This window comes from Sphaerodactylus townsendi, linkage group LG15, assembly GCF_021028975.2.
Source record: "Sphaerodactylus townsendi isolate TG3544 linkage group LG15, MPM_Stown_v2.3, whole genome shotgun sequence".
In the NCBI taxonomy this organism is placed as follows: Eukaryota; Metazoa; Chordata; class Lepidosauria; order Squamata; family Sphaerodactylidae; genus Sphaerodactylus; species Sphaerodactylus townsendi.
The window spans coordinates 1,713,568-1,727,414 of record NC_059439.1 but is presented as its reverse complement, the minus strand read 5'-3'; the positions used below and the strand labels follow the sequence as shown (position 1 = coordinate 1,727,414).

At 53.6% G+C, this 13,847-nt stretch overlaps 1 protein-coding gene across 1 annotated transcript; it reads left to right on the top strand.

Moving 5' to 3' along the window:
* Positions 1–3,853: 3,853 nt before the first annotated feature.
* On the top strand, positions 3,854–9,898 carry LOC125443989. Its single transcript, XM_048516426.1, has 13 exons — positions 3,854–4,210; positions 4,499–4,578; positions 4,964–5,013; positions 5,381–5,497; positions 5,836–5,909; positions 6,261–6,366; positions 6,605–6,700; positions 7,245–7,349; positions 7,925–8,057; positions 8,503–8,594; positions 9,012–9,170; positions 9,307–9,403; positions 9,774–9,898. The coding sequence occupies exons 1-13, from the start codon at positions 4,188–4,190 to the stop codon at positions 9,785–9,787; spliced, it is 1,146 nt and encodes a 381-aa protein (XP_048372383.1). The 5' UTR covers positions 3,854–4,187; the 3' UTR covers positions 9,788–9,898.
* Positions 9,899–13,847: the final 3,949 nt, after the last annotated feature.

Sequence of the window (13,847 nt, the reverse complement as noted above, 5' to 3'; positions counted from 1 at the left end):
ATTTTCTATAATGTGATGATGATTTAGAAATGACCTGGTGGAAAAAAAATTTTTGGGGTCGTGGTGGGGTGACTGCCCATGGGAAGGGCATCCAACTCAGGTTTTGCCCAGGGCTCAGGTTTGCCTAGGTACGCCTCTGCCCCCTTTGCTGAGGGGGAGCTGGCGAGGGAGCCTGTTACTAAAAATTTTGGATCCCACCACTGGTGGGATCTCTTTATATTATTCCATTATTCTTAAAACTAAAATCCTTAATAAAGAGGATGTAAAATCTTAGCTAAGGTATAACTCAGTAGACTTAAAACTAATTTCTGAACTATGTGTTCACATAACTTCAGAACTTTTCTTATTGCAAGGAAAATTTACCATTGACATCTTATTTTACAAAACAAAATTCATTTTGTATTGTCAAAGGCTTCCTGGTTGGATTCAACTGGTTGTTGTGGGTTTTCCGGACTGTGTGGCCATGGGCTGGTAGATCTTGTTCCTAACGTTTCACCTGCATCTGTGGCTGGCATCTTCAGAGAGAGAAGTGTGTTACACACTGCGCCCAGTATTGTGGTTTCATAATTTTACCTTCTTCTGTTAGTTTAGGTTTGAAATTTCTATATAAGTGTCTCCCAGTTTGTCCCCCCACCCCTGCTTTGTGGCTAGGCTGTTACTTGCTAACTTGCTTTGGTTCTACTTTTAAGTTTGTTGTCTTAGCTTTTTTAAAAAGAAAACAACCTTTTCTGTAGAAGTGGTTTGTTTTCCTGTAGTTCTTGCTGTGCCCTGGGCAGATCTGTGGGTCTCCCCACTTCAGGTTTTTTTTTGGGGGGGGGGAGTTGTGTTTGCAGCTGTGGTGTAGTGCTGTGTGGATTTGGTAGGAGATTCAGGGCTTGCAAATGTGCCCCCCCCCCTTGATGTGCGTAGTTCATTAGGTGTTGTTGTAGAGTGGCTTCATTTTAAAAGGGAGGTGTGTGGAAGGCAGTAGGGAAGGGTGTGTGCCTCTGTTCTTCTGGAGGGGGAAATGCTGCTATTTCTCCTCTATTTGAAGCAGTGAGCGGTGTGGGATTGGGTGAGGCTTGCTGTTATGCCAAGCTGTCTCTGTGGTAGAGATTTCAATGGCAGTGTTCGGCCAGTCTTGTTTCTATGTAGAGGCTTTCAAATTTACTCTTCAGGGCTGCTGCTGAGCGTCCTTGAAAGGAACCAGTCAACTTTGCTGAAGTTTCTGCTTTGGAGGGGCAAATGCTATGGGGGCACTCCAGTTGAAGGTGAAGCTGCTACTCACAGAATGAGTGCCCAGACATCCAAACTTCAGCAAAGCTGGCTGGTTCTATCTCTACAACGGAATAAGTTCTGGAACTGGGCTTCTTAGGTAATCTGGGGTGCCTTCGTAGTGTCATAGATGAGTTTCATACTTTCTAGGCTTTTAAACATATTTCAGAGGAAAAAGTAGTTGTTCTGGTTGTTATTCCAAGACTATGTTTTCTAAGTTAAGTTATTTTCAGAAGACTGTGAGTTCATGTCAGTAAGTGCCTTTGTCAGTATTAAAATCCAATGTGTGCAACTACTGTGGAAAACATGACTTGAAATTTGTCCCTGTCCTCTCCCTCTCGCTCTTCCTCACAGCACTGTGCTGTGTTTCCAATGCTAAATCAATTGGAGGTGCTGGATATAACACCAAAGAACGCCATTAGCAGTGATAAAACATTTTGAAAGCATTTTGAAAAAATTGCCTAAATGTTTGATTTCTGCTGAGTGGTATGGACTATTGCTGCGTTGAGGCATGTTCTATAATGAGATGGTGATTAGAAATGACCTGGTGCAAAAAAATCATTGTTTGGTCGTGATGGGGGAGGGTGGCCGCCCATTGGGAGGGCGGGGGCAAACTCAAGTTTTGTCCCCTGGCTACAGTTTGCCTAGGTACGCCCCTGGCTTGAAGTGTTCCATTTTTAGAAATTAAGCTGCACGTGTGCTTCTAAAGTGAGCCCTCTCAGGAAAAGAACAGGGATCTAAATATCAGGATTTGAAAATTTGGGTGTTTTACAATTTGATTCAGAGGTATTTTCAGGACTCACAGATCACACTTTTATTTATTCATTCAAATATTTCTATGCTGCATTTCTTTGCTCAAGCAAACCCAGCGCTTGACAGGGTTACCTACACATCTTCCCCAAACCTTGGTCTTAGGTTTAATGCTAATAATCAGGCCCAGCGGCCCAGGCCAGCCTAGATGGGGGGGGGGGGCACTCTGTTTGCGCGTGCCCACAGAGAGGGCTCTGAGTGCCACCTCTGGCACCCGTGCCATAGGTTCGCCACCACTCATCTGGAACAAGCTTGTTTTCTGCAACTCCAGAGACTGAGACACAGATGAGTGGGTTCAAATGGCGAGAAAAGAGATCCCATGTAAACATTTGGAGGGACTTCTTGACAGCAAGGGCTGTTCAACAGTGGAAAACTCTGACTCAGACGGTGGCGGACTCTTCTTCTTGGGAGGTTTTCTTAAAAGAAACTGATGGCCATCTGCCAGGAGTGCTCTGATAGCTGCCCTGTGCATGGCAGGGGGTTGGACACGAGGGTAAAGAACTCTGCCAACTCTGACGATTCTATCATCTCAAAGCCCAAGACAACTGGATACAGCTGTAGCCAGGTCAGTGTTTATGGAGGGCATGAAAGACAAACGGCAAAGTTCTCATCTTTTTGCTAACCATTCCAGGAAATACAGCCCTTCAAATCCTCCCCCAAAGCAACACAGAGACAAAATCAAGATCCAGTTTCACTGGGGACAAGTAGCAGAAAACCGGCCATGTTGCCCATGAGAAGGGATACCTGAAGTTCCAGGAAGCAGCCATTCCTGAGTTCCCGGAGACCCAGTTCTATGGGCCAGAGCCACTGGGCAGGGCTGAAGTCCTGCTAACAAGCAGGAACCCCTACAGTGGGGCTACTGGTCCCCCTGCTGCTGTCAGCTGACTGGCAGCTGCTCCCTTCTGGGGCCCGTGTGGAGTTTCTAAAGTCTGCCTCTCCAGCCTTGTTGTCTATGTTCTGCCCCACCCCTGCCCCCCCCCACATCCCCGGCCTGTGAGAAGTGAGCTGCGTGAGGACTAGAAACAGCGCTTCTTCAGGGGCTGCACCCCATCCTTCGACCCACCCCCATGAGTCTCGGCCGCCTTCTTCGCGATGCCTTCAGGGCCAGGCCAAAAGGCCTCTTTCCCCCCCAGCTTGGAAGAAGAGCAGAATGGTCTGCTCTGTTAGGCCTCTGATCCTGCTGATGTCAAATGGCCTGTGCTTTGAACTGTGGGCTTGGAAGGCCTAAAGGAAGGTCTCATTCAACAACTCGGGATCTGTGCTGGGTGGAGATCTGGCCGCCTCTCCCCCTCCCGCCGCCTAATGGCTAGATCCCTCCTGCCCCCAAAGCCCCTCCCCCCATGGCTGGGGGGGAGAGGAAAAGCCAGGCAGGTGGAGCCCGGTTGCTAAGCGACAGGGCACACCCTCCTTAGTGACATCACCCCCTGCTGGTCCTCTGGACCCCTGGTCGGTTGGTGAGCTCTGTGGGTGTATGAGAGGCGAAAGAGTTGGTGGTGTTTGTTGGTGGTTGGTGGAGGAGGAGTTGAAGGAGGAGGAGTTGTTTTGCTGTTTTGTTTGTTTAGTTTTTGTTTGTTTGTTTGCATTTTATTAGTTTCTTTTTGGTTTCTTTGCATTTTATTAGTTTCTTCTTGGTTTCTTTGCATTTTATCAGTTTCTTCTTGTTTTCTTTGTTGTTTGCATTTTATCAGTTTCTTCTTGTTTCTTTGTTGTTTGCATTTTATCAGTTTCTTCTTGTTTCTTTGCATTTTATCAGTTTCTTCTTGTTTTCTTTGTTGTTTGCATTTAATCAGTTTCTTCTTGGTTTCTTTGCATTTTATCAGTTTCTTCTTGTTTTCTTTGTTGTTTGCATTTAATCAGTTTCTTCTTGGTTTGTTGTTTGGATTTTATTAGAGTAGCTAGTTCTTGGTTTGTTTGTTCGTTGTTTGTTTGTTTGTTTGTTGTTTATTAGCGTAGTGTTTTCGTAGGTAGAGTTTTTGAATTTTTTAAAGTTAGGTGTTTGTTGTTTATCTTTTAGTGTCGAGTGTACATAGTGTAGATTTTGTAAATACGTTTTCAGTTTCAAATTTGTTTGTTAGTTAGAGAGTTAGGGAGTTTGTTAGGGAGTTAGGGAGTTAGGAAGGGAGATGCTAAGAAAACACCAGAAAATGTAAGTACCTAGAAAGCTGCCCCAAAGGTGGGCCAGACCCCTGGGGGAATGGGATCTGCTGGAAACTAGGGGGGAGCTCTCTGCTGCTGTCCCTGCCTTCGGGGGTGTGGGAAACGTGCCCTTTCATGCAGGCAGAGAGCCCAGCATGCTTAGAGGGACCCCACAGCCCCCAAATGACAGGTTCCAGCGAAACCCCAGCCGAGCTGTGTCCACGGGGACAGGGCTGGAGAGTGGGAGCCACAGGAGGCCACGAGGCCCACTCCTCACCTTCTCTGTGCTCTCTTCCAGGCTCCAACGCCTCCGGGCCAGATTCTTAAGGGGGAAGGTTGCCCCTCTGGCCCCTACGGAGAGCGGACGGCAGGATGCAGGTGAGGACGCGTTCCAGGCGCGTGTGGCATTGCTGGCAGGGCGGGGAGGTGGAAGCGACGAAGCGGCCTGTGGAGCGAGGGCACCCCCAGCCATCCCCCTCAGGGTCCTGTGGGGTGAGAGGGGCTGAAATCAGCCACAGCCACGAGCTGACCCCAGACCCCAGGGAGAAGCCAGGCCCATCGTGCCTAAAGCTGCCGCCAGCGACAGGTCCAGGGAGCTATGCCCCCTGCCCACCTCCGGGTGGAGATCGCCCCTCAGGGCCTCTCAAGCACTGGCTGGACACCCATCCCCAGTCCGGGGGGCCTGACTGACAGGGCTCGGGGGGGGGGGAGGATGAAGGAGTCCCAAAGCCAACCCTGTGTCCTCCCTGTGCTCTCTCCGCAGCTGCCGTCCCGCCCACCCTGGTTGTGGCCGCCTACCTGGCCGGAAAGAAGGTAAACCTCCCACGGCAAAGGGCCGTTCCCAGGGATTCAGCAGCCCCGGGCGAGGCAGAGGGACTCCTCAGAGGGGCTCCACTCCCTCCCTCTGGGCTGGGGGGTTTGCTTCCAGGGGCCCCCCTGTGCTCTGGGCGTCTGCCAAGGCTCTCCCCAAAGGCCGGCAGGGCACACCGGGCCACCAGCCCCCAGGCAACCCCCACTGAGCCGGGCAGCCTTCCAGAGAACGGGGACGGATTCGTTTCCAGCGATGATGCCGACGACTCCTCCTCCGTTGTGGGGGAAACGCAGCTCCTACCCCCTGCCGTGCAGCAGGGACCCGGGGCTCCCCTCGCCCTGCTAAGGACCCCCCTCTTCCGCCTTGCAGGGGCCCGACCAGGAGCTGGCCTTCCTCCGGGCCGTGGGGGGGGTGTGCGAGGCCTGCAAGGGCAGGGGCCTCCGCACCCTCCCCTTCAGCAAGCAGGCCGTCGGGGAGGAGATCCTGGTGAGCGAGAGCAAGGGCCAGCGGGAGGGAAGGGCCGGGAGGGCCCCGGGGGGGCCCCGGGGGGGGGGGAAAGGCTGCCTTGCCTTCAGCCTCCGGTCGGAGCCCGCTTTGCAGGGTTGTGTCGGCGGCTGGCAGGTGCTTCACCGGCTGGGCCTTTCCCGATCGCTTTGGCCTCGGGAGGCTGGGCTGAGGCGCCTGAGCCACCTGGAGCCTTTCTGCTCCGAGGACTCGTGTCCAGTCCGGCGTTGCACGGGGAAGGAGGGAGGGAGGGGGGAACGGGGGGCAGGAACAGGCTGACGGAGCCCTGACCCTCTGCTTGGCCCCTTGCTCACCCCCAGGACATCATGGAGGAGGCCTTCTTTGACCTCACGGAGCCCTTCCTGGAGGCCATGGCCACCGTCCAGAAGCTCAGGTACGTCTTTTCCGGAGAGCACCGTTGTCCACAGCAGTAGGACGGGGAGGAGCTGGATGAAGCAGGAGACCCTCAGGGCTGCGGGACGGTGGGCAGAGCCAGGGAAGAAGAGAGGTCCCCTGAAGGGAAGAGGCTGCCGGGGGGGGGGGATGAAAGGGACCCCCCCCCCGAACACGAGAAGATTTGCACACAGGAGCCAGGAGCCTCCCCGAAGCCTCCGCACTCTGAGTTTGCGCATGTGGGGCCCGGGAGAAGGGGGCGCTGTCAGGGACTGGGCACGAGGTTTGGGGGTGACTTCCCCTCCCTGACGACGACGACATGGGACCTGACAACTGTCCTTCCTCCTGACAGCCAGTTCCAGCCTCCACTGGGCCCAGATCTCCGGAGCTCCATCGTGGCCTGGGCTGTCCGGCTGATAGTGAGCGGCAGCCCAGGCCCACACCAGCCCCACCAGCTGGTAAGTTCAATGCCGACTGATATCTCCTTGTCAGGGCGTGGTGCAGTGGCCTGCCGGTCTCGGGGCCCGGAGCCAGGTCTTTCCTGGAGTGCTGAGGAGCAGCTCTGGGGAGAGCCGTCTTCCTCAGGCCAGGCAGGAAAGGCCTCCGAGGCGGCGGCGCTCTTTGGGTCCCAAAGGCTCGTCTTCCAGGAGGGCGGTGGATTCAGCCCACCCACAACCAGCTCCACCTTCCTTGCAGGAGCTGCAGGACAGGGCCGAGAAGGGCCTCCGTGGGATGTTGGAGCAGTTGCTCAGGGAGGACCCATCGGCAGGGCACGTGGTGGGACTCCTGGAAGTAAGTGTGGGGAAGACCAGGAGGGGCTGGAGGGAGGTCCCCGCGGAGGCTGCAGGGGCAAGCGGGAGGTGGCGGCTCCTCAGGGTCAGCAGAAGCCGTACTGCACTCCCACCGGGGCCCCGTCTCGGATGCTGGCTCAGGAATTCCCCCATGCCGGGTGCCTGATGGCCAGCATCCAATCAGGTTTCTTCATTTCAGTAGAACCCCCCCCCCCCAACCGCTGCCTGCCCTCCTGGGGACAGCAATGCGCTCTGGGGTGGGATTTGGAGATCGTCCCTGCATTGAGGACTCTCCCCACACCTGCAGCCCCCCACCTGCAGCGTAAAGCGGTCCAGTCCAAGCTGCACTTTGCTGAGGGTTGAGATGGGCCCCCGGATTCTGGCTGGTGGGGAGTCCTCTGAGCCTTTCCCCTCAGGGAGACCTCCTGCCGGAAAGAACCAGCCCCCCCCTCCGCCTGCCTGAGAGCACAAAGCCAGGAGGGCTGCGGGCAGCAACCCCACGGGGGCAGAGCCCCTGCTGACCACCGCGCTGCTTGCTCCCACAGCACCTGGCCTACTGGCTGCAGACCAGCTGTCCCACCGCCCGGTCCAGGGCCGCCTCCCTCAGCAGCTGCCTCCTTCAATTTGCCAGCCGCCTGCCCTCCTTCCAGGTGAGCCCCCCACCCGCCTCTCCGAGGGCCACCGAGCACAGCAGGAGAAGGGGGGGAATCCCAAGCTCCTTTGCTTCCACTTGGGGAGGGGGAGCCGAGGACCGGGCCTTCAGGCTTCCCCCAACCGACCGTGGGGCATCCTCCCCTCTCTGCTAAGAGGAACACTCTGGCAGGGGGCAGGATGGGGAAGGGGGCTGAAGCAAGCGGAGGGTGCTGGACTGGCTGGTGAGCGATGGGGGTCTTCTTTCCCCCTCACTGGGGGTGGGTTCAGCTGGGGGATTTCATGGGCCCCCGCTCCAGCCTCTCTCTGCCTCCACCCCCATCTCCCACCCTGCTGATTCCTCGTCTCCAGCCCCCCCCCTTGTACAAGGGGGTCTCCCTGGGTCTCCTGCCCGCCTCTCAGGCGAGCCCGTGTCCCTTGGGGGGCCAGAGCGTCCCCCACCCGTGCCTTTGGGTTCTTGCCTCTCCCCACGCGGTGGACAGGCGGGACCAGGAGGCAGGAAGCTGACTGGTGGCCAGAGCTGCTCCTCTCCCCGTGGACCAGCGAGCCGTGCCTTCTCTCCTTGTCCTTCCAGATCCGGGACAGCGCTGCCCTGGGGAACCTGCTGGTGCAGCTGGCCGTCTCCCTGGTCGACCCGGACACCGGGATCCGGGAACAGGCCAGGGGGACCCTGGGCCAGCTGCACAGGCTGCTGCAGTGCCGGCGGGGTAAGTTGCTGGGTGGGCAGGATGAGGCCCCCTGTCTTTGCCGGAAGCCGGTCCCCACCTCTCTGACCTCACGTCCTCTGGCCCCACTTCTTGCTGGAGCAGCAGTGGCGTAGGAGGTTAAGAGCTCGTGTATCTAATCTGGAGGATCCGGGTTTGATTCCCAGCTCTGCCGCCTGAGCTGTGGAGGCTTATCTGGGGAATTCAGATCAGCCTGTGCACTCCCACACATGCCAGCTGGGTGACCTTGGGCTAGTCACAGCTCTTTGGAGCTCTCTCAGCCCCACCCACCTCACAGGGTGTTTGTTGTGAGGGGAGAAGGGCAAGGAAATTGTAAGCTGCTTTGAGTCTCCTACAGGAGAGAAAGGGGGGATAGAAATCCAAACTCCTCCTCCTCCTCCTCCTGTTCTTCTTCTTCACGTCGTCAGTTCTTCCCTCCTCTCCTCAGGGCTCCGCAAGAAGACCAGGGACCCCCGCTGGGAGGCCAACCCAGGGCAGCCCTGGAAGGAGGGCTTCTGGCACCTCCGCCACGTGGGTGAGGTAAGCGGGGTCTCTGGGGGGGGGGGCTGGAAGGCGTCCTCGTGAAAGGGAGGGGCCCTTGCCAAGAGGGGTCTCTGGATTCCCCCTCCCCCCAGGGGGGCCCAGGAAGGCCAAAGAGATAGATGGCCCTCTCCCCCGGCCTTAGCGAGGGCGCCCTCGAGGGCCCTCCCTGGACTCTGGTCTGGATTCCATGTCCCCTCAAGGGGCCCGGCCCTGCCTGGGAGAGAAGAGGGGCGTCCCTGCCTCAGGGAGCTCCAGGCCTCCGTTTGGAAAGGGCAGGAGGCAGGCCAAAGGAGCAGGGCAGGAGCCCGGCTGTCCGGGGAGGGAGGGGGGGGAAGGCCAGGGCAGTTCCCCCCCTCCACGGCTTTAGCTGGGGCAGGGCAGGAGAGGACTCCAAGGGTGCCTTCTTGATTGCAGGTGTTCCTGGGACACCTCACCCAGCAACAGAAGCAAGCCTTCGCCCAGGCAGCGTGGCTCAACGTCTCCCACCTGGCCCAGGACTGGGTGCGGGAGGGCAGCCTCGTCCTCCTCTACTCTGTCCTGGGCCGGGCAGGCCAACTCCTGGAGGAGGAGGAGGTGAGCGGCTGGGCTGGGGAAGGGGACGGGGGCGGAGGGGTGGGTGTGGGAAGGAGACGGAGGGCAACATCCCAGCCGTGTGCTGGCAGGAAAAGGAGCCCTGGGGTCACTGGGGGCTCTCTCCCCTCTTCTCCAGGAAGACGACCTCCGGATGAGCCTCTCTGCCCTCCTCTACCAGCTGTGGAAGGGCAGGGAGGCTCCGAGTGAGATCCAGGCGCTCCTGCCCAAGGCTGGTAAGGCCACCGTTTCCACAGAAATGCGGGTCCTTAGAGCCATCAAATGTGCTGAAGCTCCACAACGAGGCTCATCCTCGGTCGCCTCAGCTGGCCCCTAAGAGCCCCGAGGGCCCCTATTCTGCTCAAATACGGCTGAAAAAGACCCGACCGGATGCTGGTCATTCTCCAGACGTTGCCCTTCCCCCACACCCAAAACGGCTCCATCTGAGAAAGCCCCTTAATGCAGAGTGGATCTGCCCCGCTTGGGACCCCCCACCCCAGGCCAGGAGCCATTCTTCCCTGTCTTTCTTTCAGAGGTCTGTCCAATCCTGGACAGGCGACACAAATAGATCATTCAAAGAGTTTCTCTGTCTTCTCTCCCACCCAGGTGACCCCAAATAAATGCGGGAGCGCCTCCTCTCCTCCTCCTCCTCCTCCCCCTGCTGCAGCCCTCTGGAGGACCTGGCTTGATCTCCGCACCTTGGATCTTGGATCCCGTTCACCAAGCCTCGGAAGTCTTCATAAGCCACCCACCGACCAGAAATCCAGCTGCCCTTTTGGGCACAACTCACAGTCCTTAGTACTGCAAAGGGAGCAAATAGCCTTGTATATTGGAGACTCCAGTCTGAATGCAAACCGTTGGGGCAGTCATTGTTCAATCAGACAGTCACTAAGCTCTCTGTTGCAATGTAAACCTGGAGGCTTACATCTTTCTAAATTTGAGTCACTCCCAAAAATGGGTCATTACAGAAGGCTTGCTCTCACGTTTACGCAAAGCAAGACTCCTAATAGACTGCTCCAAATCAAAGAGCACTTGCAGAAAAAATATGATATCCTGGTGGTAAGAATGTTTAAAGACTCAGTGATGAACAAGCTGATTGGAAGGGAATCTAAGAATACAGTACCAAAGCTTAGTCTCCCAATTCAAGGTTTAGTGAAAGACTGGAATCAATTAGTATCACAACTTTCTCTGATCAACAGCTCACTATCCCAAACAGGAACAGAGGAGCGAATGGGAGATAATCAACTTATCACCACAGGGATATTAAATAGACAACAAAGAAAAGAAAGTCCAAAGAAGACATTACAGGAAAGGGGTGGCCTGATTCTGGATGAGAACGAATTGATCATTGACACCCCAGTTCTAGCGACATTAACTCCAGCGACATCAGCCCGTGAAGCTCCCTTGCGTGAAACTCTAAATCAAAAGCAACAACAACTGTCAAAGCCCCTCTCAAAAAATGTGGCATATGAGTGGGATGTGGACCCAAAACCCATGGAGGCTTTATATCCTTCACGGACCCAAAGTAACAGCCGCAAATCATGGGCACACGAACTACTTGAACTCAGTTGGTCAGACTCCCTACAAACTGCACAGCAGGTGAGAGTGCCACCACCATCATCTACAAGTACAACTAAGTGCCCCGGGAAACCCCGGCCTATAACTGAAGCAATCATCGAATTTGGAAGTTCTGAGGTATCCAAGAAGGACAAGGAGCTACCTGAGGTTCACGAGGCATTCAACAAAGATAAAGATTTACCTTCAATTCAACAAGCAGCATCCAATATTCCACCACACAATGACGTTGCTATGGACTCAAACACAGAGGACACTTGCAGTCTGTATGGGGCTAGCATGGGAAATATAACTCCCCAGACCCTCTCTCTTCCAGCGAGAACATCTTTAAACAACAGCAACAGAAACGGATGTGTGGTACACCATATCGATGAAGAAATTGGGAAGTTGAACTCTACAGACTGACTACTACCCCCAAATGCCCCGCCAACAGGCCTTGAGACCATCTCCTGGAACATTGCTGGGTGGGCAAATAAGACACTGAACTCCGAATTTACCCACTACCTCACCCAATTCCATATCATTCTGTTACAGGAGACATGGATGACCTCCCCAATTAACATTCATGGTTACAAATCATTTACACTTCATGCTTCAACCTTAAAGAACAGAGGCAGACCATCAGGAGGCTTAGCAACATTTACATCTCAAGGAATTGCCTCAACTGAACTTGATGTGTGGGAACCAATTGCACAGGCGATCACAATTCTGTACAATAACAAAAGCTTTATCCTAGTGAATGTCTACCTCCCCCCAAGAAATGGGTCAGTAGCTAATGACAGTGATTGGAGAAGACTGTCAAATTTTATAGGTGACTTAGAAGCCAAGCATCCCCAGTCAGAGTTAGTAGTGGCGGGGGATTTTAACGCCAGGGTAGGAAACGATCCCATCCAATTATGTTCCCAAGAAGATATAGATTAAGAACTCCTTCAGCTACACTTTACACCATATGCAAGGAGATCTAAGGATCTAAATTCCAACTCAAATGGGCTCCATTTAGCTACACAACAAATTCTGGCTGAATGGACTGATTAAGTTTCCAAATGCAGGCGAATTTACTTTCATCTCTTCCCATGGGTGCAGCGTAATAGATTATATACTTGTGTCCCCACACTTGTTAGCCAATCTCCAAGCCTTTAGGATAGGGGATTCTATGATTAGCGATCACCTTCCACTCACCCTCTCCCTCGCAGAGACCTCTACTGCCACAGTTTCAAACCATAAGGCAAGTGACACAACTCCCATAATAAGATGGTCAACAAAAACATGTAATAAAACCAAGGAAGCACTAAGCAACACCACCCGCAAGTTTCTAGGCTCCTCAGTAGTTATTGCAGATACTGTTAGCAGTAGTATGGGAAACTATGAAAAACTTGTTTCACATTTGGTGTCCCTTTTAGGGGAACCAAGAGGGAAGGGAAATCTCAAAGGCCACCCACCGGCAGGAAGAATTGGGCTTGGCATTGATCAGTAGATTGTCAAGATAAGGACATGAAATGCAACCTAAAAGGACTGTAAATGGTTAATGTTCAATGTTAATGTTAAAAGTGTGTTATTTGTTAAGGAAGTAAACCATTTTGTTTTAAATAAGGTTCTTTGCAACTCCTTCCAAGTTCTGCCCCACAGAACCCACAGATTAGAGGTTACATAAACACTTGCTTTATGTTCATTCAGCATGGCAAATAAGCACTCGGTCCCATAAACTCTAAAATACTAATTTAAAACAACGATTAATTCATAAAAACAGCGTCCCGCAAAAACCTTACTTAAAAACCCTCCCAACGAGGAGGAGCGGGCATGGTGGGTCCCAAGGGTGTAAAGGGACCCTCAGACAATCTTGATCCTCTTTGAACTGAGATTGCAAATGCCTTAACAGTCCAGGTGATCGTGAGCAACAGCCGCAGAAGGCCATTGCTTTCACATTCTGCATGTGAGCTTCCAAAGGAACCTGGTGGGCCACTGCGAGTAGCAGAGAGCTGGACTAGATGGACTCTGGTCTGATCCAGCTGGCTTGTTGTTATGTTCTTAATAGGGGGGGGGTGGGCACATTTCAGTGACTGGTCTCTCCAAAGGCCTTGTGGAACAATTCAGTTTTATAGGCCCTGAGGAATTCACCAAGGTCCCACAGGGCCCGGACAGCCGGAGGAAGAGTGTTCCACCAGGCTGGGGCCAGAACCATGAAGGCTCCGTTCTTCTGTTCTTGTGATACTTTGTGAGGGTCTGGGTGGTGCGAGCCCAAGAGGTACCTTTGCTGAGGCTGGAGTTTTCTCTCAGCTGCCCTGCCAAGTGAAAAGAGCAAAAGGGGGTTTAACATTTATTTCCTGTACTGTATATGTTTTTAATCAGTTTTTTTACTATTGCTGTACTGTTGTCGGTGCCAATAAAGGCTTGCTGCTGCTGCAAGAGGGGGTTTACTGCTTGCTCAGTCTTTTAGCTTCCTTGGCTTCTTAGGGAAGAGAGGGATGCCCAGCAGAGTCAGGGTGGATTTATCTGCTCTTGTGCTGCTGATCTTCACTAGCAGGTGAGAGGAGAAGCAGAGACAATTAGCACGCTTGAAGCTCCCCTCTCTCCAGGGAAGCCTCTCAGAGAAACAAGGGTGCACAACACAGCAAGAGGTAGCAAATAGTGTCATTATGTGCTGGCTCCCCCACCAGGTAAACTGCGTAGTGGCTAAGAGCAGGTGCACTTGTAACCCCCATGCTCAGAATGGGTTGACCCAGAAAGGGGTGGAGACTCAAATCAGCAGGAGGCTGTAGAGCTCATGTAGTTTGGAGGAGACGAGGCTACCAGACTTGATTGGTATAAGCCCTTAACACCTTGTTAAGGGTCTTTTTGTGTTTGTAATGGGTGAGAGTTCTCCTGGAAACCTTCATCATGTCAAATCCTGTTCACCAAGCCCTTGGAGTCTTCAGGAGCCAACCCACTTGCAGGAAGAATTGGACTTGGCAATATCAGAAGACTGCAACTAGAAGGACTTGAAATGAAACTTGAACAGGACCTTGAAGTGTGATGTTAAATGTTGATGTTATATGTTAAGAAAGTAAACCATTTTGTTTTAAAATTTGTTGTTGCAAACTTATTCCAAGTTCTGCCCCACAGAACCCA

Excerpts from the sequence above, each read along its gene's own strand:
- LOC125443989 (XM_048516426.1), top strand. The coding sequence starts at position 4,188 with ATGCTAAGAAAACACCAGAAAAT. Across the intron at positions 5,014-5,380 it reads CCTACCTGGCCGGAAAGAAG|GGGCCCGACCAGGAGCTGGC; the intron begins GTAAACCTCCCA and ends TCCGCCTTGCAG. Across the intron at positions 8,595-9,011 it reads ACCTCCGCCACGTGGGTGAG|GTGTTCCTGGGACACCTCAC; the intron begins GTAAGCGGGGTC and ends TCTTGATTGCAG.